The sequence below is a fragment of the Lepidochelys kempii genome, chromosome 9, assembly GCF_965140285.1.
Source record: "Lepidochelys kempii isolate rLepKem1 chromosome 9, rLepKem1.hap1, whole genome shotgun sequence".
Classification (NCBI taxonomy): Eukaryota; Metazoa; Chordata; order Testudines; family Cheloniidae; genus Lepidochelys; species Lepidochelys kempii.
In genome coordinates this window covers 28,727,504-28,754,579 of record NC_136388.1, presented here as the reverse complement: position 1 = coordinate 28,754,579, position 27,076 = coordinate 28,727,504, and the positions used below count along the sequence as shown (strand labels likewise).

The 27,076-nt window shown below is 38.7% G+C and overlaps 1 protein-coding gene across 4 annotated transcripts in view; it reads right to left on the bottom strand.

Annotated features, from left to right (window-relative positions):
- The window catches only part of HLTF (helicase like transcription factor), a 48,299-nt gene that overhangs the window by 18,545 nt on the left and 2,678 nt on the right, over positions 1-27,076 (bottom strand). For 3 of the 4 annotated variants that reach the window (XM_073359718.2, XM_073359722.1, XM_073359721.2), the window contains exons 2-18: positions 26,738-26,948; positions 25,609-25,775; positions 22,563-22,696; positions 20,342-20,439; positions 19,260-19,334; positions 18,791-18,982; positions 18,606-18,701; positions 16,675-16,723; positions 11,862-11,952; positions 10,005-10,084; positions 9,884-9,928; positions 8,699-8,788; positions 8,381-8,478; positions 5,111-5,254; positions 2,480-2,618; positions 1,352-1,487; positions 899-1,078 (exon numbers count right to left, since the gene is read on the bottom strand). In XM_073359718.2, coding sequence (XP_073215819.1) covers positions 899-1,078; positions 1,352-1,487; positions 2,480-2,618; positions 5,111-5,254; positions 8,381-8,478; positions 8,699-8,788; positions 9,884-9,928; positions 10,005-10,084; positions 11,862-11,952; positions 16,675-16,723; positions 18,606-18,701; positions 18,791-18,982; positions 19,260-19,334; positions 20,342-20,439; positions 22,563-22,696; positions 25,609-25,775; positions 26,738-26,948 — 2,025 coding nt within the window. The remainder of the gene's footprint in view (positions 1-898; positions 1,079-1,351; positions 1,488-2,479; positions 2,619-5,110; positions 5,255-8,380; positions 8,479-8,698; positions 8,789-9,883; positions 9,929-10,004; positions 10,085-11,861; positions 11,953-16,674; positions 16,724-18,605; positions 18,702-18,790; positions 18,983-19,259; positions 19,335-20,341; positions 20,440-22,562; positions 22,697-25,608; positions 25,776-26,737; positions 26,949-27,076) is intronic. The other variant, XM_073359719.2, reaches the window with a different exon arrangement.

Below are 27,076 nucleotides of genomic sequence, written 5' to 3'. Positions count from 1 at the left end.
GCAATGCTTTGAAAAAATTACTGCTCTGGGTAAGGTGTGCGCGCCACAGTTTCTTTGACCTCAGTTTTGTTAAAGCTGTGAAATGCAAAAGCAAAACTGAAAATCCTTCAAGGTTATCTAAACTTACTAAGCTATATATATGCACTTACCATACAGGTCAAAGTAGGAAGTTCCATATACCATCATATATCAGTAACTAGCTCCTAAGACTCATTTACATTTAAGTTCTACTTTTTTCAGAAATAGTGTATGAGAATATATGTGATGTTCTACAGAAACAAGTTTTTCAAGTGCTAAAGAATTATTTTTAAGACTACTGTTAGTGTATTTTGTATTATTTGCTTCTCTCAAAGACAGTTAGGCTCATTTATGACATATGCTAGACCATTCTTCATTTTCTTCTTCATGCTGACAATTGAACAGATGTTACCGTCATTTGCAGTTATTAATTCAGGGCACACTAAGAGTGAAAAGTGGGGGGGGGGGAAGGGAGAGAGAAAGAGTTTGGCATATTTTAGATACATTCAAGTTGCAGTGGGGGAGGTTTAGATTGGATATTAGGAAAAACTTTTTCACTAAGAGGGTGGTGAAACACTGGAATGCGTTACCTAGGGAGGTGGTAGAATCTCCTTCCTTAGAGGTTTTTAAGGTCAGGCTTGACAAAGCCCTGGCTGGGATGATTTAACTGGGAATTGGTCCTGCTTTGAGCAGGGGGTTGGACTAGATGACCTTCTGGGGTCCCTTCCAACCCTGATATTCTATGATTCTATGATTCTATGATTCTGCTATTACAGCTAATATGCTTGAAATATCTGGACCAGTAGTTTTCAGAAGTCAGACTACAAAGAAAACTGACAACTCTAATAGCAACTGCACAATTTATCTTCTTTCTATCTACCTGCTAATAGCAGCTTGGCCTTCGTTCTTCACAGACTGATAGATTTTTCTCTCTTCCTCTGTAAGCGTAACATGCTGAATAAATACCTTACGTTCTGGTAACTCCAAAACAGGCTTTCCTTTAATTTTGCTTGTTTTCGTTCTCCTAAGGGTGATGTTTTTAATTAGGGACTGTAAACGCCTAGAAAAGACACATGAACCAGTCTTTAATACACTAACACAAATTACTAACAGTTTTTTATTCAGTTTACTATATAACTGATTCTTTTGCATAAAATCTAAGCTTGATAGTATGCTACACTGCACTAAAATTAAGTTATATACAATATATTGCATTTAAAACCAAAAATATACATTATGTTTAAACAAAGTACAAATGCATAAGTTTGTCATGACGCACTGGCAATCAAATATCAGATTTATTATCCACAAACATTTTACAAGCTCTTCATACCTCAGTCCCCCTTGGTCTCCCAGCATGACAGGGCGCTGGATTGTTCTGTGCCACCACTCTCTATCAGTAAAAGGTTTCAGTTTTAAAAAGGAGAGAAGAGACCACAAATCCTTTAAGGAATTCTGGATAGGAGTACCTAAAATAAGAAAAAGAATCTGGAAAACCTTAAGAACCAAAAATATAAATTTGATTAAAAGTAGTCCACCCCTCCACAAATATATAGATCAAGGTTTTAAAACCCAGAACACAGAAATTTTTTTTTTTCCTTCAGATTGAGTCACAGATCCACGATATGAAACAAAGTACTAGTCTTCACAAACAAGGCACCATTACACTAGCATACACTTTTTCAGGGGAGTCTTTCTGCAGCTATCTCAACTGCATATTTTAAAATGTATTAGTTTTGCCATATAGTTCCACTTTAGAGAAACAGGCAGAAATTTTGTTCAGTTTTTCAGAATTGACAACAAATGGAAAAAAATCCATTATTCACCCAGCTCTATTCATAATACATGCCTTTGGGGCATTATTCCTTAGACAGCACATGTTTGCAGGTTGTTGTAGATGGTTTGCAGTTCACTTAGGCCCCAGTTCAGGAAAGCATCCCTACTCAGGCCAACACTTAAGCAGGTGATTAAGTGCCATTGATTTAAGTCAAACACCTGCTATGTGTTGGCCTGAATCAAGGACTAGGTGAACAAAAAATCTGGGTTTCAAGGAAATTGAACATGTTGGTTGGTGAGCCAGTCCCTTCCTTCTTTGCTGATCATATAAAATGAAGTTGGGATAATAGCATTATTTTAAATAGTTCAATTTGGTTGCATTCTCATCAAGTTTTATAAAGATGATAGCAGCAGCAGCAACTTTCTATGGACTTCTAATTTGCTACTGAGGACTTACGAAAAACTCTGACGTTACTTTTTCAAAACCGTTTTAAGATCTTCTTTCTGAACTAAGATTAATTTAAGAACATTCCAAAATAAGTCTGAATTTAGAGCCCAGCAGCCAAAATAAACGTTATGTTTTCTGGATAAAACCAAAATGAAAACATTTCTTTAAAAATGTAGGGTCACTGTAGTACAAAAATAAAGGTTAACACTGCGATTACTGTGGGGTAAAATATTTCACCTGTCAGTATCCATCTTCTCTGTGCCTCCAGATTTAATGCAGCTTTAGTTTGCTGAGCATTTGGGTTTCGAATAGTGTGCCCCTCATCCAACACCACTCTCAGCCACTTTAATCTGTGTAACAGACTATCACCTCTGCTCTGAAATACAATTTTATTTTTGATCCTGTAACTCAAATCAAAATAGATCTTTTTGAAACTATGATATAGCAAGTCATAGATCTAACACATATATAGCACAAGTAAGGTAGATTTATTAAAACAGATTAGTAATAGTAGAAAATATATTCATTTTTATCTTGCTTACTCATCAAAGAATAGTAAAACGAGGAATGTGAGGAACCCACTCTTGGATTTAAAGAATCCCTGGAAACGTACATCATGTGCCTGGGACTAAGAGGATGCAAAAGGGTGACCAGAGTGAAGTCATGGAAGCCAGATCAGAAAACAGAGGAGCGGGAAGGGGGCTTACTGATGCTAAATTAAATAGGAGGGACCATTTGAAAGATCTGATACCCAGATATTTAAAAAGGACCGAGATTTGTATGAAAACAAAGCTAGCCAAATGCATGAATTCACATATAATGGCTATCCTTATTCAGGAAATCAATATATCCCTCAAAAATAATCAGTTTTTACATACTTTCATAGATTATGCATAGGGCCCTACCAAATTCAAGGCTATGAAAAACTAATCACGGACTGTAAAACGTGGTCTTTTGTGTGCTTTACCCTATATAGATTTCATGGGGGAGACCAGCATTTCTCAAATTGGGGGTCCTGATCCAAAAGAGAGTTGCAGGAGGGTTGCAAGGTTATTTTAGGGAGGTTGTGGTATTGCCACCCTTACTGCTGTGCTACCTTCAGAGCCGGCACTCAGCTCTGAAGGCAGTGCCCCACCAGCAACAGTGCAGTTCCAATCCCATGCCATCCTTACTTATGTGCTGCCGCTGGCAACAGTCCTGCCTTCAAAGCTGTGATCCCAGCCAGCAGCCACCGCTCTCCACCTGCCCATCTCTGAAGGCAGCGGTGCGGCCAGCACCAACCCAGAAATAAGGGTAGCAGTATCAAACACCCTCTTCCCCCCTCTCTCCCCCACCCCACACACAATAACCCTGTAACCCCCTCCACAACTCCTTTTTAGGAAAGGACCCCCTACAATTACAACATCGTGAAATTTCAGATTTAAAAATAGATGACATTATGAAATTTATTACTTTTGAAATCCTATGACCATGAAATTGACCAAAATGGACTGTGAATTTGGTAGGGCCCTCACTATGCAATTCAAAAAGCTTTACTGAAGTGCCATGGCTGTGTAAAATTAAGCAGCAGACAGGGTTGGAACATTTAGATCCACTGCAGAGAGCTCTCCAAATTGAGCTAACAGAGTAACTAATAGCAGTAGTACGTGGTCATCCTTAGTGTGGATCAGCAATAGAAGGGGATGGGACATTTTGCCAGAGGGTTTCACAGATTTTTTGCTGACATCAGAGGAAAGGTGAGACTCGGGAATCTTGGGTTCCATTCCAGGCTTTGGAGGGGAGTACACTATATAGTGAACACAAACACTTCTACCAAATTCCCTTCCCTCCCCCACCGCCACCCTTCAAATTCAACCTCTTCTGCCCGGTCTCAGTCCTGTGTCTTTTCCATCATGGCTCCTTGTCCCAGTCCCATTCTCCTTGTCTACCCAATCCCAGTTCCCTTGCCCAGAAAATCCTTGCCTCACCCCTCAGGATTCCACGTCGGTTATTCCCCTCCCGCACTTTCATTCCCCCTGCCCAACCCTAATTCCCATCCATCCCCTAGCTTCCTATCTCCAGTCTCCTTGCTCACACGATCCTCTGCCTCTTTTCTATCCCAGAATCCATCTGCCCCTCCCTCCACATTCCCCATCCTGACTGGCCTCCAGGGATTCTCATTCAGTTTTAGTGTCCCGCATCTCCCCAGCTCTTTGTCTCAGGTCTCTTTTCCCAACCAGTCCTTGTTCTACCTTTGCACCCAAGTTCCTTATCAGTCTTCCCTCCCATCTTATCTCCTCCCCCATTGGTTCTAAGTCCCAGTCTCTCCCTCAAGCTCTTCATCCAATCTCAGTCTCTACCCACACCTCTATCTGCTGCCTCTCAGCCCATCTGCCCCCTCTACTCCTAGTCCCAGTATCCTGGCACAGCTAGTCCCAAATTACCAATTGCCCACCCCACCCCAAGTCCCAGTTTTTGCCTTCCCTCCAGTTGCCTATCCTAACCTGCTCTCCACTCAGGTCTGACTCTTGTCCCCCTCTGCAAATGAATCAGATAGCTTCCTCCTCCATGCTGCCAGGGCACTGAGCACTAAAAGATACACTCTCCCTGCTCAGTTCAGGTGCTCAGATCCAGCACAGCCCACTGCTACCCAGAACTGAAATTGTAGGGTAAACCCTGCTCAGCCCCAGGCTAGATCAAACCCAATGCAGTCAGAATCTGTGGGGAATTTAATTGCTAAAAATCAAAGAAATGTCTACTAAGCACTTAATACAATATACACATTCAAAGAAAGCCTCCCACTCTCCATAAATGGCCATTTTGGGTTTGTTTGGTTTTTTATCATCTGATACAAAAAGTTGCTATAAAGATATTTAGTATTTTACTTACTCCATAATCGCTGGCTAAAATGTTGTAGGTTGTTAGTACTATGTCTTGTTTTGAAATAAATGCTGGGTCTTTGCTGCGGTCAGGACCATAATAAACATATATATTCAAACGAACATCTGATCTGATATGTTGTTCAAACTGGTCCTGAAAAGAAAAGTCATTAACAGAAACTGCAATTAACCAAATGTTGCCACATAACTATATTCCTTAAGGATGGCTTACAAAACAACTGTAGATTCTGTTCCGACTCTGTGGCATACTGCAACTACCAATGGTGGAACATAGGACAGACATAACAAAAGTCAATTGTTTTAGGATAAGAGAGGCAGAGGGAACTGAAGCAGCCAACTTAGTTACAGCAAAAACAGAGCCAAAAACAAAGCAAAGCTGTATAATCAATCACAAGTAATTGTACTGCAATGGAATTGAGGGGAGGGACAGAGGGAGGAGACCATTTTTTACACATGTAAAATAAAGCTACAATGGCATTTCTGAATAAATAAGAAAAAATAAATGAAAAAGTGACTGGTTGAAAATTACTAGCATTTTTTCAAGATCTACTTTTCATCATTAGTGTTTAAATTTTTGCACTTCTTTTAAATAAAACAGCTAATCTTCACTTGTCACTTTCATTTTTGTTTCTAAAGTGTTTCGCCTTTGTCGCTCTCCAGCACTGGCACCATGTTGCAGAATTTGAGCTGCTGACAAAAAGGAGGGGTAAAGTCTAAAGAAACCGATTTCAATAAAAAGTATCACAGTTCTAGGACACAAATATAATATATGGAGGGAGTAATTTAATCTCCCTCAATCAGTTCTCCACACAAAGCTTCATTTGTAGAGTTTTCTGCAAGTTTCTCCATTACTGAGTAAGTATTAGGCAGCATTTCTTCTCGTAATTTTATTCCAGCATCTTCATGAATCACCAGACTCTAGAGAAGGAATTATAGCTAGAGATAGGCAAGATTTTTCAGATGAATAGTTTATTCCCCCCCAAAATTGCAGTTTCAGTTGATTCAAAACTATCTGCGAATTTGTCAGTTTCAAACAATGAAATGAAAACAGTAGTTTCAGATGCTAAAGTCCAGAGTCCAATTTTGTAGTTTTACCAAAAAAAAAAAAAAAAAAATTAACAGGCCAAGAAAAAAACTGAAAAAGCAAAAGTATTTTCTCTCATCTCTTTTCAATTTTAATTATCTCTGTGTTGTAAAATCCGTTAGCATAAAGCTTCAGCAGAGACATGTGATTTTTAAGCTGACTATCCCTTTAACATGTTTACAAACAATGAACAACTCTCCTGCAATAAAAAAGGAGGGTGGAAATGTGAACCGGTGTGGAACCCATTTGCTCAGTAATGACTCCCCTCACAGGGTGACCAGTATTCATAGCTCTTTAATGGACATGAAATAAATCACATGCATCAGTGAATAAAAGCCATTCAGTCTCATGGCTCTATGATGTCACTTCAATTTGTTCTAGTATCAAAAATTACTAGGGCTGTCAAGTGATTTAAAAAAATAATCGCAATTAAATCACCCTGTTAAACAATAATAGAATACCATTTATATAAATATTTTTGGATGTTTTCCACATTTTCAAATATATTGATTTCAATTACAACAAAGGGAAGTGTACAGGGCTCACTTTATATTTACTATAAATATTTGCACTGTAAAAATAAAAGAAACAGTATTTTTCAATTGACAATACAAATACTGTAGTGCAATCTCTTTATCATCAAAGTTGAACTTACAAATGTAGAGTTATGTACAAAAAATATCTGCATTCAAAAATAAACAATGTCAAACTTTAGAGCCTACAGGTCTACTCAGTCCTACTTCTGGTTCAGCCAATCGCTCAGACAAACAAGTTTGTTTACATTTGCAGGAGATAATGCTGCTTGCTTCTTGTTTACAAAGTCATCTGAAAGTGAGAACATGCATTCGCATGGCACTGTTGTAGCCGACCTTGCAAGATATTTACATGCCAAATGTGCTAAAGATTCATATGTCCCTTCATGCTTCAACCACCATTCCAGAGGACATGGATCCATGCTGATGATGGGTTCTGCTCGATAATGATCCAACGCAGTGCAGACCAACACATGTTTATTTTCATCATCCGAGTCAGATGTCACCAGCAGAAGGCTGATTTTATTTTTTGGTGGTTTGGGTTGCTGTTTTATGACTTCTGAAAGCATGCTCCACAGCCCGTTCCTCTCAGATTTTGAAAGGCGCTTCAGATTCTTAAATCTTGGGTTGAATGCTGTAGCTATTTTTAGAAATCTCACATTGGTGCCTTCTTTGCGTTTTGTCAAATCAGCAGTGAAAATGTTCTTAAAAAGAACAACATGCTGGGTCATCATCGGAGACTGCTATAACACGAAATATGTGGCAGAAAGTGGGTAAAACACAAAGCAAGAGACATACAATTCTCCCCTAAGTTCAGTCACCAATTCAATTAATGCAGTTTTTTTTAAAACAAGCATCATCAGAATGGCAGCACATCTTCTCGAATGGTGGCCAAAGCATGAAGGAGCATACCAATGTTTAGCATATCTGGCACATAAATATCTTGCAGTGCTGGTTACTGAAGTGCCATGCAAACATTTGTTCTCACTTTCAGGTGACATTGTAAAGAAGAAGTGGGCAGCATAACTCCAGTAAAATGTAAACAAACTTGTTTCATTTAGTGATTGGCTGCACAAGAAGTAGGACTGAGTGGACTTGTAGGCTCTAAAGTTTTACATTGTTTTGTTTTTGAGTACAGCTATGTAACAAACAAAATCTACATTTGTAAATTGCACTTTCATGATAAAAAATTGCACAATGATACTTATATGAGGTGAATTGAAAAATACTATTTTTTTTATCATTTTTACAGTGCAAATATTTGTAATAAAAACATTATAAAGTGAGCACTGTTCACATTGTATTCTGTGTTGTAATTGAATGAATAGATCTGAAAATGTAGAAAAACATCCAAAAATTTTAATAAATTTAAATTGGTATTCTATTGTTTAACAGTGTGATTAAAACAGCAATTAATCTCAATTAACTCAAAAAAATTAATCGCGATAAAAAAGTCACTTGAGTTAACTGCAATTAATCAACAGTCCTAAAAATTATCTATTTTTTGAACAACTGCTTTATTTCAAAATTAGGAGAAGCAGTAATTTTAGTCACATGACATGTTACTGGAGCAATGTATTTGTATTGTCATAATTAAGAGTAAAAACATATTAAAGAATTAACATGATAATGTAAAACCTACAATCCAGTTGCTTAGGACAGAGAGCGGACAGATGATCAGTGTTGTTCTGGGACCCTCTTCAGAATCATTTTTCTTAACAGACTGTACAATTGCAGTACCTGAGAAAATAGAAGTGACACTTAGCAGGATAATCATTTACCTTAATCCTTTATTTTGAAAGATTATAACAAATACGACGCTAAAAAAATGTGAGTAGTTCCCTGAAGTCCTTTCGGAGGTCCCCATCAAAATAATGCAATCTTCACATAAGAAAACATCTGTATAGTATTTCAGTTTGAAAAGAAAAATTCATAAGGCTTGTGTTTATTTCTTCATTACCTTTTTTCTTTGCTTTCTTTTTTAATGGAGCGGATGGAGATGCAAGAGCAGACGCAAAGCCTGTGTCTTCTTGAATAACGCAAGAAGCTGCTGACAAAAGACCACATCCAAATGCAAGACATTTTAAAAATGTGTGCATGGGTAAGTATATTTTTATTACATTTATGTTACACTAAGTATTAACCAAATGAACTGATTTTCTCACTGTTTTACAGGTAGCTACTAACACGGAGTAACTCTCAAAGGGACAGAATCTATCGGCCATTAGGACAAACGATTTAGCACAAGTTTCACTTCAGGAGTACACATAAACATAAAGTACTTTAGACTTGTTTACACAAACACTCAGCACACATCAAGCTGGGGTGTAAACCTACCCTCTGCTAGCCTACCATGCATTAAGTGCCCATGTGGACCCTGCTGCCAAATACTAAAAGTTCCCTAGTGTGCTCTTGTTTCAAAGCAGCATAGATCAAAGCGCACTAGGGAACTTTCAGTGCCCGCCAGCTGTGTTCTCACAGACACGTAGTCCAGGCAAGGTAGCATAGGGTAGATGTACATCACAGGTTGCTGCAAAGTGTTTGCGTAAACAAGCCCTCAATGCAGAGTACCTATAGTCTTTCAGATTTTCTTCCATGAGAGGTATTTAGTCTGACAGATAACATATGTTCTTGTATTTTTAGATTAGCATCTAAGCATTTTATCTTGTATAATAGCTTTGCCTTTCAAATGTGCTTTTTCCATTTCTGTGCTTACATACTACTACATCCTTGTCAGAATCTAAAGCATCTCGTGTTTCCTCATTACACCTTCCACCATCCCATCCCTTTTACCAAGGAGGAAAGGATTCTCTTCAAAGCCTGTCACATCATTACTTACTTCTTCAGCCAGAAAAGCTGTTACAAAACATAAGCCCAGGGAAGGAGTGCATCACCACTAGGCTAGCTGAATAGTCCTTTCTTAAATAAGAGTTCAAGGTTCTACTTCTAACTGATAAATTTACTCTTATAGGTGGTTAAACCGAGTTACATGCTCACAGCATTAAACACACGTCCACAGGAGTTTTACTGAAACATTTTAATATAGATTCTTTTCTTGATAAAAAGTTGGTCTGAAGTATCTTCTGGTGTACAATTTCTACTTAAATTTCTGGTACGGAAAGATTTATACTCCAAAGAAACATACTTTTACTTCTCTTTCTGGTTGCTGGGAGATCTTTTTCACATTTGCCTGAAAAGAAAAACAACTATTTAAAAACTGAATGAAATTAATTCTATTTTAACCCAATTATTTAAGTATAACTTACTTCTTGTTTGTTGTGGTAGCCACTCTTCAGATTCTTCTGAGTCACTGCTTACTGTATATTTGGGTTTCTCAGCTTTAGCTCTAAAATATTAAAACAAAAACCCCTCACAACCAGTATTAAAACTTGAAGAGCATGTTTTAGCCACACAGACTAACATGCAATAGATATGACCAATGTGCTTTGAAAAGTTCCCTTGGAGGATGGAGGGGCGCAGGGGGACAAAACAAAACGTACTCTGCTCATTGTTGCACTTCAATATGCAAAAAAAATAAAATAAAATCTGTGAACAGACTATTTTCTCATAAATGTAAAAAACAAAACAGATCTTTACACGAACCAATAAAAAGAACAATCTGTGCCATGATGAAATGGCATGAACATATTAGTATGTTTCAAACTCAAATCAAGCCAAAAGCTGCCCCTTTTGTCTACAGAACAATGTATCTAAAGCAGCAGTTCTCAGACATCATTGTACTGTGACCCCTTCTAACCACAAAAATTACTACAAGATCCTGGGAGGAGGGGACCAAAGACTCAGTCCACCTGAGCCCCGCCGCCCTAACTCTGCTGTGACGGGGTGGGGGCCAAAGCTGAAGCCCAAGAGCTTCTTCCCTAGGCAAGGGGCATGTAATCTTAGCCCTGGGCAGTGGGGCTCAGGCTTCAGCCCGGGGCGGTGGGGCTTGGGCTCTGGCCTCCGCCCTGGGCCCCAGCAAGTCTAACATCAGTCTTGGCAACCCCATTAAAATGCGGGTCCCGACTCACAGTTTGAGAACCCCTGATCTAGACATGAAACACTGACAAAAACTATTGACATTTAGCAGGACATCAGAAGTTTATGTCAAGTTTTTTAAACAATAAATACAGACTGATTAATTTTAATTGTGAAGTAGATACCTGGCACTGCTATCATGCCTATCGTTCAATTTCAATTAATGGTCTTTGATACTTCCCGCCTTATTATATACATTACATCATATTTCTGACAACTATAAGCTGAAGCTTGGGAAAGCAAAAGGAATATTGCTGCTACGGACACTGGCAGATAAACAAAAGCAAAGCAATCTAACCTTGTTGTTTACATTCTTTAAAAAAAAAATTGAAGACTGGGTATCAAAACAACATTACTACAAGAATGGATTACAGTTAACACCTTTGATACTATTATACTGACAAGAGGAATAATAAAAATTTAGAACAGGCGTCTCAAACACGAGGCCAAGCTCCCCATGGGGCCCCCCCACCACAGTTATTTCCTGCGGCAGCCAAGCTCCCCTCACCCGTCGCCCCACCTCCTCCCCAGTGCGTCGCATCCCTGCTCCTCTGCCTACCTCCAGGCGCTTCTCACCGCCAAACAACTGTTTGGTGTCACTTAGCGCTTTCCAGGAGGGAGGGGAAGGAGTGGGGAGCCATGCGCTCCAGGGGGGAGGCAGAAGAGGTGGGGCAGGGGTGGGGATTTGGGGAAGGGGTGGAGTGGGGCGGGGCCTCATGGAAGGGGTGGAGTGGGGCGGGGCAAGAGCCGGGGGCAGGGAGGGGGCTTTTGTATCTTTATATGAAAAGGTGTCAGTGATGCGGCCCTCAGGCCAATGTACTAATCCTCATGTGGCCCTTGTGGTGATTGGAGTTTGAGATCACTGATTTAGAATGTAGGCAAGAGTCACTTAGAAAAAAAATTCATGATGGGCAGAGGACAGGACACCAAACACTTACCGCCTAGATAAGATCATCCCTACTCCAACCCAACTGATGTAAAAACCTGAAAGGGACTGCATCTTCTAGTTTTTTGCTAATAACTTTAACTTTATTCAAATGTCATGTAGCAAGCCAACAAAAGAGAAAAAGTGTGTTTCAGGATATTACCTTTTTGGTCGGGAACTAGAACATTGTGACTGAACAGTTTCACTCTTCTCCTTTACATTAGAAATACTGGGCTCCACATTACAGCTGGTCTCTTCAGGAAAAGAGAGAAAAGAAAAGAGAAAAGAGTTATGAAAAGGAAAATACAGTCTTTTTGCCTGAAAGCCAAGTTACTTGATGAATAAAACTAGTACAGATTTAGATCAAAAATAATGTTCTCAATTCCTCAGAGTGAAATTAGCATAACTGGCACTTTGAGTCACGATTGTAAATGTGAGATAAAAATACTATGAAGATCTTCCTAATATATTTCCAGCCATCTAAAATGCTGACATATTAAAGCAACCACTCACCACCTTGCCCAGATAAATTTGCATACAAAAGAAGTCAAAAAGTGTTAACGGCCTGTGTGAATGCCCCTGCATTCACACCCTACACACTATTGTAGTAATCTTTGTAGAAGGTGTGCTTTTGTAAAATATTTGAAAACTCATACTTTGCTGGTCAATATTGACCTGATAACATTCGTGTGGCAACATTGTATGTGAAGTTATAAAACTACTGTGTATGATGTTCAAAACTCACGTTCCACCAAAGTGGTCAAAAAGTCCTGTCTTGAACAAAGGAGTACGTTTGCCTTAATTTGCATTTAAGTAGTAAACAGAGTCATCAAGTAGGAAGGGAAAACAAAGGAAGCTCAAACAGGTAGGAAAAAAAACAGCAGGGAACATCCTTCCACACAGACTTTTTGTCTCCTAGTTCCCAGCTGGAAAAGTTTTTTCAGGAGGGAGGCGGGGATTAAAACTTTCAAAAGAAGGGGCAAACACCCCAAGACTCCCACTCTCTCTCCGTCTGTCTCTGACATTGCACCTAAGATGACAAAGAAAAAAAGACGTTGGAATCTGAGGGGCGTCCATACCTGAAGAGTTTGGTCAGTTGCCTTGCTGGAAGCAGGTGTTGAGAAATTTTGCTTGAATTTAATATACTTTGTTAGAACACTTATTAGTGCCTATCTTGATTTTTTTTTAATAACCATTTCTGACTTTTATGCCTCATTACTTGTACTAGCTTAAAATCTCTTTGTAGTTAATAAAGTTGCTTTACTGTTTCATCTAATCCAGTGTGTTGAAACCAAGCGTCTGGGTAACTCTATTTAAGATAATAAGCTGACATATTTTTCCCTTAAAGGAAGAACAGACATAATATATTTATACTGTCCAGGAGAAGGCTGACCAGTACAGGACATACGTTTCTGTCAGGAAATCAGGGACTGGGAGTGTGTTGAGGTTCCCCTGCAGTATATCCCAAGCTGGTGAGAGCCAGTGGGTAACTAGCAGGCTGCAGTTACACCCGGACACTCAGGGAATAGCTTGCATGCTGGAAGGCTGTTTGTGAGCAGCCCAAGTGGGAGCTACTTCAGCAAGGCATTGTAAGGCACCCAGGGTTCCAAGCCAGGGGTGACACAGCCCTGCAACTGATCTGAATTGTACCCTAGTATCCACAGTCTGGTTCTGGCTGACAAAGCTTTGACTTAGATTTCCAAGCTAAAGATACAAACTAGCTTTCTAATCAGACCCTGAAAGGTATTCTAATACATTTATTGGCTTTTGTGGGTTTATTCTAGACCCTTTTTATTTTAAAATCATTTCTGAAATAGATGACCCTTTTTAAATGTTAGCTTTAAAAAGAAAACAACATTAAGGATGGGCCTGTATTTAGATACTATTTAATATTTTTTAGATCATAAACAATAATTTAAATGTCTAAGAATAATGTAAGCATCAGTACAGACTATCATGTAAGTTCATACTTAACTACAACGCACTTTGAGAAAAACAACTTGTCCCAACAGACCACAACACTGTTTACACCAGGAGGAGAACAGATATTGTGAAATGGAGAAATATGAAACCAACATTGAGCTGATGAAGAGCTAGAGAGCAGAAATAACTAGAAATGAGTTACAACAGAAAAAAGTCTTTCCTCTATGGTGGGATACAGTGACCTTTACCTTACATTAAAGTACATAATAATAAAATCTTACACTTGTGTGCAAGATCAAGGCATAAAACTGAGTCTTACCACATTATTGTAGTAGACCCAAGTACAAAACTTACAAGACACAAGGAGAAAATTAATGTAAATACCATACAGATAGCAAGGACAGTGCCAACAAAGCTATGTCAGGATAGAGCACTTCCAAGATGAGCGTTGTTCTAGCTGCAGGCTTGATTAATTAGGGATATCTGAGTTTCTGGGTTACCTAAAACTAGTTAAAGTCAACAGGAACAGAGAGATATGTTGTAACTGATCCATAAGTAAAAAAGTAAATAAAATTATTTAAGATGAAGATCTTATCTGTTGGAAAAAAAAGAAACTAAGAATTCCCAAGAAGAATATACACAAAAGTGAATTCAAGAGATAAAATGTAGTAGGACAGCCCTGGCGGAGGAAAACTGAAGCAGCTGAACTTGAAGAAGCAGTTTTGGTGTAAGTGTAAATAGTACTCAAATTTGTGCAATTAAATACCAGCAAATAAAAGGTGCAGAAAATAAATAGGGAGGAAAAAGCATGTGCCGTATGCAATTTTTACTCTCTCCAACTCAGTAACTTTCCTTTCATAATGAGTTCACCCAAATGAATGCAATGGTGCTACACTTTTATATTACTAAAAAACCCTCACAAACTTGGGGAAAAAGAAAAGGAGTACTTGTGGCACCTGAGAGACTAACCAATTTATTTGAGCATAAGTTTTCGTGAGCTACAGCTCACTTCATCGGATGCATACTGTGGAAACTGCAGAAGACGTTATATACACAGAGACCATGAAACAATACCTCCCCACACCCCACTCTCCTGCTGGTAATAGCTTATCTAAAGTGATCACTCTCCTTACAATGTGTATGATAATCAAGTTGGGCCATTTCCAGCACAAATCCAGGCCCTCTCACCCCCCCCCACCCACACACACACACAAACTCACTCTCCTGATGGTAATAGCCAATCCAAAGTGACCACTCTCCTTACAATGTGTATGAAAATCAAGGTGGGCCATTTCCAGCACAAATCCAAGTTCTCTCACCCCCCCACCCCCATACACACACAAACTCACTCTCCTGCTGGCAACAGCCCATCCAAAGCTGGAAATGGCCCACCTTGATTTTCATACACATTGTAAGGAGAGTGGTCACTTTGGATAAGCTATTACCAGCAGGAGAGTGAGAGTGTGTGTGTGGTTTTTGGAAAAGGGGGAGGTGGTGTGAGAAAACCTGGATTTGTGCTGGAAATGGCCCACCTTGATTATCATACACATTGTAAAGAGAGTGGTCACTTTGGATGGGCTATTACCAGCAGGAGAGTGAGTTTGTGGGGGGGGGGGGGGGGGGCGGAGGGTGAGAGGGCCTAGATTTGTGCTGGAAATGGCCCAATTTGATTATCATACACATTGTAAGGAGAGTGATCACTTTAGATAAGCTATTACCAGCAGGAGAGTGGGGTGGGAGGAGGTATTGTTTCATGGTCTCTGTGTATATATTGTCTTCTGCAGTTTCCACAGTATGCATCCGATGAAGTGAGCTGTAGTTCACTGAAAGCTTATGCTCAAATAAATTGGTTAGTCTCTAAGGTGCCACAAGTACTCCTTTTCTTTTTGCGAATACAGACTAACATGGCTGTTACTCTGAAACCAATCGTGGGGAAGAGAGTGGAAACAACAACTCAATTTGACAAGTCAGATGGCCTCCATATACCTCAGTTTAAATGTGTATTTTATTACTTCTCCTAGAGCTACTAAGAGGCTTAACTAGTTTGTAAAGACCTTTCACACTCTCAGAGAATTGCCATTGTAAGCAGACCTGGCCAAAACTCAGGATTTTTGATTAATCAGAAATTTTGGCATTTCAAAATCTGGTATGGAATGAAACCAAAATTATCAATATTTCTCACAAACTGGAAATTCTAAAAAACTATTGTTTTTTGGAAACAATGATGTTTCTGAAACAAAATTTGCTCTCTGGGACTACAGCAGAGGTAAAACTGAGAAGAATATCAATTTCATCCAGCAGCTGCCAGAGTGACCAGGATCTGTGGCTCCAGGGTAACCACACCATACTTACCGCCAAGGGGCGGAAACCCAAGGGCTTCCAAACTCATGGGTTAGCTGGCTCCCCTGGAGTCTGAAGGCTCTGGGGTCCCTGACCTGAGGCAGTATGCATGGCAGGGTTACCCTGGAGCTACAGATCCTTAGAACCCAACCCAGGACTTCCAGGCTCCTAGTTCTGTGGTAATAATCCTGAGAGCTCTCATGGCTTCCCAGCTTCCTACTGCAGAACTGGGAACCTCAGCTGAGAGCCCTGGCAAAAGCCCAGTTTCTTAGGGCTTCCAGACTCTGTGCTGCAGAGCCAGGACCCAAGACCCAGTTAGAGTCAGGACTTCCAGGCTCTTAGCTGCCTAGGAGCCTAGAAACCCTGGCTGACCAGAGCCATGGACCTTGCAAACCCCAGGGCAGCCCACATGGTGGGGATCCTCAACAGCCTGCCAGGCAAGCTTACAGGGTTCCATTGGGCTCTGCCAGAACCCTGCTTGTGATGTGGCAAAAGTTCATCAAAACTTTACTCATTTTTGTGAGCAATTTCAAGTTTGATAAACCGGCATTTTCCAGTTTGTTTGGGAAATTTCCAATCAACTCTAATTCTAATTGCATATTGCTATTCTAATAATATTAGTGTTGTTGTATACAACTGAGTTAACAGATCTAGCGCTAGCATGTATTATTCATAATTCAAGTACTATTTTGTTGTTTAAATTTTACTGTTACCTTTCAAAAGTTTATGTCCTTCATTTTTCACACCAGTGACAACAGATTCCTAAGGAAAAACAACAGTTTATTCTGTAATGTAGTAACAACTAATAGTGTAATATGGTAGTTACGGGTTTAATCTGAACAGATAATTATTTTTTTGCATGCCAAAGATTGGTATAGTGATAATACATTAATCAAAAGCTTAAAAAGTTATGGAGTTTAACACATTCATATAGTAAAAAAAGCAGATACACCAAAAGGGAACTGTAGACAGGCAGAAAGAAAACTTTAAATTACACAGGTATATTGGAAGGAAAATAAACCACTAAGCTTTTTAGACTATTCTGAGCCCAAACACAAAGTATTACCACGTAATTTTGATGCAATCATGGTTCTTTTTTAAAAAAAAAAATTCTAATTCCTGTACAGATTACAATAAAATAATCAGACAATGCTCGTACTTACTCTTTCCACTGCATAGTTAAATAAAGTTATGGAAAGGGAGTGAGTGCAGCAGAACAGACAGTTGGATTAGATGATCCAAGAGGACCTTTTCAATCCTCCCTCCCCCCCGCCCCTTTTTTAAACTATTTGGTAAGATGGTGTTCCACAAAGTAAATAAATCTGAGGTGTTTCCCCCCCACATTCAGATGCTCTGCTTCATATTTTAGGTATAGTCTCTTCAATGCATGGGAATTATGTAAGCAAGTCCTTAGAAGAAAATGTACTTATTTGTGTATTCACGACAAAAGGAAAAATTTAAAAAATAGACCTTTATATTCTATTTTATATGAATTAACCCAATAGAACTTGAATGAAGTATGTTTTCATGATCTAAGTTTAACTCTTCCCTGGAGTACATCATTTCAAAGTTCAAACACACAGACTATTTTGTTTCAGAATATATTTAAATTAAGTCCTCTAATTATATCTGACCTGGCGGTGTAACATTATACCATTCTGCTTCTTACTTTGTATTACTGGATATTAGAAGCATAAAAAGCTCATATCAACTACAAAAATGATATGAGGTTGCCATAACCATAGGGGTTGCCTAAATTCCTCCTGAACTGTAAGGATTAAGAAGCTCAAGTAACCTGGTTGGCACCTGACCAAAGGAACCAATGAGGACAAAAGAGACTTTCAAAGCGGGGGGGGGGGAGGGGAGAGGAGGAGGAAGGGGCTTTGTTCTGGGTTCTTTGTGTTCATTCGCTCTCGGGACTGGACATCAATCCATGTTCTCCAAATCTTTCTAAACAAGTCTCTCATATTTCAAACTTGTAAGTAACAGCCAGGCAAGGAGTATTAGTTTATCTTTGTTTTCTCAACTTGTGAATTTTCCCTTTGCTAGAGGGAGGTTTATCCCTATTTTGTTGTAACTTTGAAACTAAGGCTAAAGGGGATTCCTCTATGCTCTCTGAATTTTCTGCTAATCTGTAAGGTTAACTACCAGCCTAAGTTTATAGAGGAGATTCTTTTACCTTTTTCCTCTTTAAATAAAATCCTTCTTTTTAAGAACCTGACTGATTTTTCCATTGTTCCAAGACCCAGGGGTTTGGGTCTTTGATCATTTTGTAACCAATTGGTTAGGATTTTATTCTCAAGCCTCCCCAGAAAAGCGGGTGTATAGGCTTGGGGGAATAGGACTCCAAGTGGTCCTTTCCCTGATTGCTGGTTAAATCACTTGGTGGTGGCAGCGATCCCAAGGCAAGAAAGAAATCTGTGTCTTGGGGAAGTTTTAACCTAAGCTGGTAAGAATAAGCTTAGGGGGCTTTTCATGCGGGTTCCCAAATTGTACCCCAGAGTTCAGATTGGTAAGGAACCCTGAGAGAGGTAAGGATTTTTGATTACTTGCTAGAAGAAATTATTTCACACACACAAAACCCTAGTCATTGTGTGTGCCATCAAATACGTTTATAAAAAAAAAAAAAAAAAAAAACACTCACCTTATGCAACTGATCGCTTTTAATCTTTTCAACAGAAAGAGGTTTGCCATCATGAAAGTTGGTAAGAATCAATGCAATTGTTGCAAGTGTTTTACCCTAGATAAAATGCAAAGGATAGAATTTATGATTTTTCCAGAGATAAGTCAAACTGTATTCAAATACACTAAAGCACTATACATAGTTACCAATCCCATATCATCAGCCAGTATTCCTCCAAGTACATTTTCTGGTCGTTCTTTTTCAGCGAAGTTTGTAAGTGTATTATAGTAGAAATTATTTTTCTCTTCCCAAAACAGTGGCAACTCCTTACTGTTCTCACGTGAAACCATCCAAGCTAAAGCCTGCTTTTGGTGTGGGAGTAATGGTGTTCCAACAGCCTATAAGTCAAAAAAGGAATGTTATACCTCTTTCACATGAAATAACCCTCTTCCCTTTGGGAAGTGGGGAGGGGGGGAAGGGGGCAGGGAGATAACATTTGATTAATTGCTCTCTTAAAACTTATTTAAATTAACTGGTATCTAGGGCAACTTATTAGTCTTGCATGACACTGCTAAACTTTGAAGATGTGTATAGATGTTAAAAAGAGAGTTTGTAACACAGAATTTAAGGCCTGATTTAAAAGCCTATGTAAGACTTTTTCAATAGAACAAATACCTCTGCTCCTTCCATTTCATGAGTTTTATCATCTTCTTTCAGATCTTCAAACAATTTGTCAAACTCACTTTTAAGCTGCAATGCATAAACACAGAAGTTGCAATTAAACTCAACTTCTACATTAAATAAATACTTGATGACATAACGGATGCCAGTCACATGGCCATACGGATACCCAGATCTCCAAATGACTTCTGGAGCCACTAGAATCTGTAACTGCTGCTACTGGGGAGGTAGGTAACAAAGAACATGTGGCAACCTGAAGAAGTGGGGGAAAAGCTGAAGTAGTGGGAGAAGAGCCACATTCATATTCCAGCTTGGCATTAAAATATGCATTAAAATAGGATGAGGTATACCAGCACAGGTGTGTGGAAAAAAAAATCTTCACACTGCTGAGTACATCTTCTTGTGAACTGTTTGAAATGGGCCACCCGGATTACATTGGCTTCATTACCACTACAAAGTATTCTACTGTTGAGAATAGTCCATTTCCACCTTAATGGAATTGTCTCGTTAGAACTGACCCTCCCACTTGGTAAAGCAACTCCCATCTTTTCACATACTGTGTATTTATACCTGCCTACTGTATTTTCCACTCCATGCATTGGATGAAGTGGGTTTTAGCCCACAAAAGCTTATGCCCAAATAAATTTGTTACTCTAAAGTACCACAAGTAGTCCTCATTGTTTTTACACATTGTGTTTCTTTTAATTTTAAATTTGCGCATTTGATAGCACTTTGTGTCCAATTGGTTTCACTGCTGCTGTATGTAAAGCCCACTGAAACAAGGTATAGAAAAGACATTTAAGAAAATAGGAGAATGGCTTTAAAACCATAAAAACTGGCAAATGGACTCTGGAGCAGGTGTAGTAGCTGAACCTAAATGGTTAAAAAAAACAAACAAAAAACCCCCCCAGATTTCAAGTTGACTGTGCCCTTTAAAAGATATTTGTTTCAGAAGGGAGAAAAACAAAATACTTCAGTGCTCATGAAAAAGGACTAATCCTCACTTTTATGAGCAGCAAGTTCCCTTTTTTAAAAGTATATATTTTCAACTAACTACCAAAAAAACTACCACACACCTGTTCTGTTGTCATCTGCATAGCAGCATGTCCTGGAGCACTATAGCTTGGTCCAGCTCTCCCAGAAACCCAGCTTGATCCAAAACCAAATTCTGAACCTGTGCTCCATTAAGAAAAAACACAAACACAGCAGTTAGAGACTTGGCTTGCTCAGATGACTAACAACAGAATATGGTGCCTTTTTCTCCCCATTTGTTTTTTATTCAACTATGTTCAGTAGAAACCAAAAGTTTTTACCAACTAATGGCTATTTGTGACATATGGGAAATGACTATGAGCGTAGTTCCTTGTGAAGAGTTGTATTGCTTACCAATTAGACTACTAAAACATTACAAAACATAAGAATAAAAATGCCTAACAATTCAATGCACAATTAGATCAACAAAAAAAGGAAAGTGCTGAATAAGATTTTGCAAGTATAACATATCAAAGCATGACTTGTTGATTTCAAGAACTCTGGTACAAGGAGTTTCTGGAAAAAAAAATGTTGACATGATTACATTTCTGTTATAACATGGTTTGATTCTTCACCATGCAAAAAGATGAAACTGTGTTCCAATCACATTCAGATCAGGACTATAATATATTCAAAACAAAGATGAAAGAAACCATACTAAAGCACTTACCGGTAATTATAATCTACATTCTCAACAATTTTACAAAAACACAACTTTACTAATGTCAACATTATACAGTAACTCCTCACTGAACATGTAGTTATATTCCTGAAAAATGCGACTTTAAGCGAAACGATGTTAAGCAAATCCAATTTCCCCATAAGAATTTATGTAAATAGGGGGGTTTAGGGTCCAGGAAAATTTTTTTCACCAGACAAAAGACTATATTATATATATATCTACACACTGTGTAGATTAGATAGATAGATTTAAGCAAAATTTAATATTGGTACATAGCGATGATGATTGTGAAGCTTGGTTGAGGTGGTGAAGTCAGAGGGTGGAAGAGGGTGGGATATTTCCCAGGGAATGCCTTACTGCTAAATGATGAACTAGCAATCAACTGAGCCCTCAAGGGTTAACTCACTGTTGTTAATGTAGCCTCACACTCTACAAGGCAGCACGAATGGAGGAGGGGAGACAGCATGGCAGACAGACACACACACACAGTGTGAGAGAGAGAGAGAGAGAGATGCGCATTGCCCCTTTAAGTACGCTGACCCCACTCTAAGTACACTGCCTTTTTGAGTAGATCAGCAACTTGAGATGGAAGCTGCTGCCAGGAAGCTCCCTCCATCCTGAGCCCTGTCCTGTCCCGTCCCCCCCCTTTGGAAATGAGGTAAGCGGGGTGCAGGAGCAGGGGGGAGGGGGACACCCTGACATTAGCCTCCCCACTTCCTCCCCCCCGCACAACAAGCAGGAGGCTCTGGGAAGCAGCTCCAAGGCAGAGGGCAGGAGCAGCACATGGCAGTGGGGGGAGGGACAGCTGAACTGCTGACAATTGATAACCTGCTGGGCCGCTGCCCCACAGGGAACTTAGGGAAACAGGGGGCTGCTGGTCCACCCTGGTTTCAAGCCCACATCAGCTAGCAAGCAGTGGACAAAGCAGGAAGCTGCCACACAATGTTATAAAGGAGCATTGCGCAACTTTAAACGAGCATATTCTCTAATTGATCAGCAACGTAACAATGGTAACAGGGATGACTTTAAGTGAGGAGTTACTGTATGTTCATCCACCTTTAAATTATATAGCAACTCTATGATCTATCCCAGTCAGAAACAAGGAAAAGAAATGGGCCTAATTCTATGCCAAAAGCCAACAGGCTCTCTTTTGCACACCTGCAGGGGAAACAATATTTTGGGTCAACACTATGAAAAGAATTAGCATGAACATTTGATCCCCTTTCTTTCACAAGGAGGTTAGTGATACTACCACAATTTCCAGGGTGAAAGACAGAAAAGGGTTAAAAAAAAAAATTCCAGAGGATAACAAACATGCTTTGCCACAACCATCAACCACTTTTTCATGTCTACAAAGTCAAGGAAAACCCACATTATAGCACAGATGGAGCACAACTGCATATTCACTATGAACCCAGATCTGGCCAGTTTGGGGCTGGTCATATTCCCAATGAATCCACAGGAATATTACCATTGACTTCACTAGGAGCAGGATCAAGGCTTTAAAGTCTCTTCTAATGACTGGGGTTTTGCAAAGCTCATCTTTAAAATATTTTAAAGACAAAAACTAATCTATAACTTACTTTTTGAAGGAGGAGCCAATTTAAATCCATGCATTTTCAATTTATCTAGAACAGCTTGCTTATTTTCTTCTTTTCCCCAAAAACTCATTTGCACAGGCATAGTAAAGGCATTCTGTGCTCCATAAGGGACAACCCTTAAGAATAAAGGGAAAAAAGGAACATACTTCTCACTTAAAAAGTAAAACATTTCATAGCAGACTCCTACGGAGAAAACACAATTAATACTTCCATGAAATAAAGAACCTGTTATAATCATTAGAACACTGAAACAGTAAGTCACAAGTTCCACCAAAGAAGCAGACTCCTAAGAAAACTATCAGGCATTCATTGTCATTCTGTGTGTCACTATGAAACCTAGAATTTCCATCACGTCAGTATCAACGATATGGAAATGGCTACAAGCATGGTTGAGAGTTCTTCTTGTTCAGACAATCATCACGTTGAATCATCAATGGAATCTGTGGTGTGTTACCAATTTGTTTTAAGTTCTCAGCCATTTTGACTTTACGAAGTATACCTATGTGACACACAGCTACAGTAAGACAAGTATTTGTGCCATACCAGAGTCCCTAGACCATCGTGATATCAGAGGGAACTCAATCAATCATCGTTGCTCTACAGCTAATTTTCATGCAACGATTTCAATTGGCTGTATGAGGCAAACTGCACAGATAGTGGATTACGAGGCCCAAGTGCTATACCCATGTAACAGCACAAGCTTTCAGCTTCTACTACAGTATTAAATACACAATGGGCCAGATTCTCATTTGTCCAAAGACCTATTTTACACCACTATGGCAGCATATAACCATGCTTAAACTAACTTTATGCTTATTTTAAGCCCCTTTATCCTACCAGAATAGTGTAAAGTGCCCCTAGCATAAATAAGAATAAGGCTCAAAATAAAGTATTTTTATATGATATTAATACATTAGAGATGGAGCAGTTAGTTCCACAAAAGTTACAGCTGCCTTAACACTTTCAATTATAAGATCCAGTTTTAGTTACTTACAACTTTTTGAAACTTTGCCCACTCAGGCTAAAGTTTTCCATGCAAGATGTCTGCCTGGGGCTGAATTTTTCTGGGAAGTTTCAGCAAACACATTTCGACTGCTCCTCAAAATTAGTTTAGGGGAAGGAATAGATTTAAAAAAAAAAAAAAAAAAAAAAGCATGGGCAAAATAATGTTACAAGTATTTCACTGGGGAGCTCGAGTACTTCCATTCTTTTGGAGCAGGGACTTGAAATTTAGCAGGAAACAAAGACACCAGAGTGCCAAGAACAGAGCTAGGGAAATTGGTAATCAAATTTTTTTTTGGTGAGAGGGCAAAAAACTGCAGACTTGACAAAAACCCTTTCACAAATTCATATCAGTTCTGTCAAAGTTGCTCATGTAAAAAAAAAAAAAAAAAAAACCCTGAAATTGAGAAAAAGTTAAAACCTTTTGTTATGACATTTTCTATGGGAAATGTTTCAAATTTTTTGGTTGAAAACAACTTTGTTTCAAAAATTTCCTTTAATTTTATAAATAAAACCAAACATTAAAAAACGCTTGAAATCAAAACAAAAAGTTCTGTTTTCGGTTGTCCTAGACATTTTATTTGACCTAACACATTTTTTCCCCAGTTTTCTGGAATTGCAAGTGAACCAAAAAAAAAAAAAAATCCATTGTTGGCACAGCTCTAGAAATGTTCCTTTTGCTGTCCTCCATGAAAAAATGTCCAAATTTGGCCAAGTCAGAAACCTACAAAAATATCTCAGTTCCCACATGCTCAGTAGACGCATCTTAGAGGCTGACAGCATTATTAACAAGGTTTCCAGAGGATGCTATTTGTGAAGGACAAAAACAAAAATGACAAGAAGATGAGTCTGCAAAGAGAACAAATATAGTTTAAAATAGTGCCAGAGTGGGAGCTGGGATGGGTGAAGAGAATGGAGAGCAATCACTTGTACAGGACAGTTTACACTTTAAGAGCTCAAAATCTGAAGACAATGTCCAAATTTAATAAAAACCTAAAAAAAAAAAAATTATTTAAATAGTTTCAGGATTTTTCCATGCATCTCAGCAGGTGTTCGGATTTTTGGATTATTGGAGTTTGGCACTAATAGTCACAGAAAGATAGTATTAGCAAGAGTTAGCCAGGACTGCCAAATTTTCATGACAATTTTACAAGAACACTTTTACACCGATTTAACGTTATATAATTACTGCTTAACATTGAACATTTTTCTGATTGTTACTGCGAATGAAATCAGAATCAAAAACTGATTCACAGCCACCTATAATTAAAAATTTGCAAAATCACAATAGTGTTACAAATTTTGTCATTTTCCAATAGGACATTTGCTCAGAAGTACCAATTTTATTGTATGTACATGATGAGAAACTTTTTGCCACATTCACTTTCAGGGAAGGGGAAAAAAAAAATTCTTTTACAATAAGTCTGTATAACGTAAATATAGAATTAGTCCAAATTTTTCCCACAGAAGAAAAATGATCAGTGAAAACAATCTTTGGTTTTTGTTGAAATTTATCATGGAAATATTTTAACTTTCTGAAAATACTGAAAGATTTCAGCCAAAATCTTTCTGGTTTGGAACAAATATTTTTATGAATAAACAAAAGTTTTCCGTGGAAACGAGACACGGGGGTGGGGGGGGACACATCATTTAGTCAAAAATCCAAGTTTTCCATCAAAAAAGAGTTTCAAACAGAAAATTTTTCACCCGCCCTACTAGAATGCTTTGAAGGAGCCAAACCACTGTGTAAGAATTACAAAAGTACACTTTTGTCAATTCAACTCTCACGGATGCCTCTAGAATGTCATTTACAGAGGAAAACGAACTGCAATCTGGATGGTTCATAAAGGAAGCCTATAGCCTGCAGCTATGACACTTAAATCCTGTTATGGCAGCCTCACTGTTACTGTCAGTAACCTCAGCGAAAGGATATACATTTTAATTGTTGCTACATAAAACATACTAAAAATATTAAATTGCCATTCCCTTATAAAAATGAAACTAAATATTTCATCTGCCCACTTACCCTTCAACTATTGCTAGCTTGTTGTCCATGATGTACGCCAAGGGTGCTGCAAGTTCTTTTTTGATGTGGCCTACCTGGTTTCCATTCACATTATTTACTTTTACTGCATTTTTATCATAGAGGTTATTGGGCTCTCTCTGAAGTGCAACCATTTCATTATTGTTAACCTGCAAAAAAGAAAAGAGCACAGACTTGTTTAGTTACAAGTTATTTACAGAAATACCTAAACGTATAGCCATTCTGAAGCTACATTTAAAGATTATTTTAGCATAATAGGCTGTTTTTACCTCCAGTAATTCTTTATTCAAAATACTAAAGACTTTAGAAGTTAGGTAAGAGGTGGGCTTTAGAGTCCAAGCTCCATCCTGAGCTGCAACTTCAAAGCACTGTCTACACAGCTATTTTTAAAGCACTGGCACAAACCCTGTTAGGCCAAGTCTGTTGACCTGGGTTGGTAGGTTTGCTGCCTGCAGGCTGGTTAGACATACCCTATAATACTTTGTACTTATTCAACTCTTCTCATTTGCAGAATTCACGGCTCCTTACAAAAAGCTAGTAAACATCATTCCCCTTTTACCATTGGAGAAACTGAGGGGCAGGTATGTTAACTGACTTGCTTAAAATCATGTGGGCAGGATATACAATCCATGTCTCCTGGCTTCCAGTCCTATCGAAGTGCTATACCATCAAGTGTCTCCTCCATCCACCAACACTGTCAAGACTGTGGCTAGGAGGACTGAGCTAGCTACAAGTATGTTTGCACAGTCCTAAATGAGTGTAGTCAGAGAAAGCAGGAAGGGGACGGCGCTTTGAGAAGGGAAAACACCTTCCCTTCCACTACGCTCAACTTCTTGGGGGCTGTTCTTATCTCACCTGAAGCTAGCTCCAGAGTAAATACCTTAACAATTCCTGAAATTTAAATTGCGGGTTTTGACTACTGAATTCTTCTCTTGGAACTGTGTAGAATCTTAAATGCACTGATAACAAATGAATGAGAAAACCCTAGGACTTGTCAGAAAATTCTGGAAAGCTGTGAAATTTTAACAACAAAAAGGCAAAATGTTAAATTTTTGTCCCACTTTTCAACTACCTCTGCTTAGTAGCAATTTATTATTCATACTGCACTTACAACCCCTGTGTAATAACGTAATCCAACCACATTTCCTCGCAAGGTTCCAAATAAGACAGCTGAATCCATATCTTCATCTGTCCCAGGAATGTCATCTGTACATAGAAAGTCTTCTAACCCAAACTGAGAATAAAAATCACGAGAGGTATAATGGGAATAGTTCCTATCTCCTCCATGATGGGCAGATTGTAAGTATTTCCAGGCAGAATCTCTGCAGAAAGACAGAATAGAAGTTATTTGACATTATATTTAAAAGAGTAGTCCGAATATTTCAGTTACTGTTGATCCCCTTTTATAAGTGTCAATTTAATTTTCCCTTTTATAATGTGAATATTTATA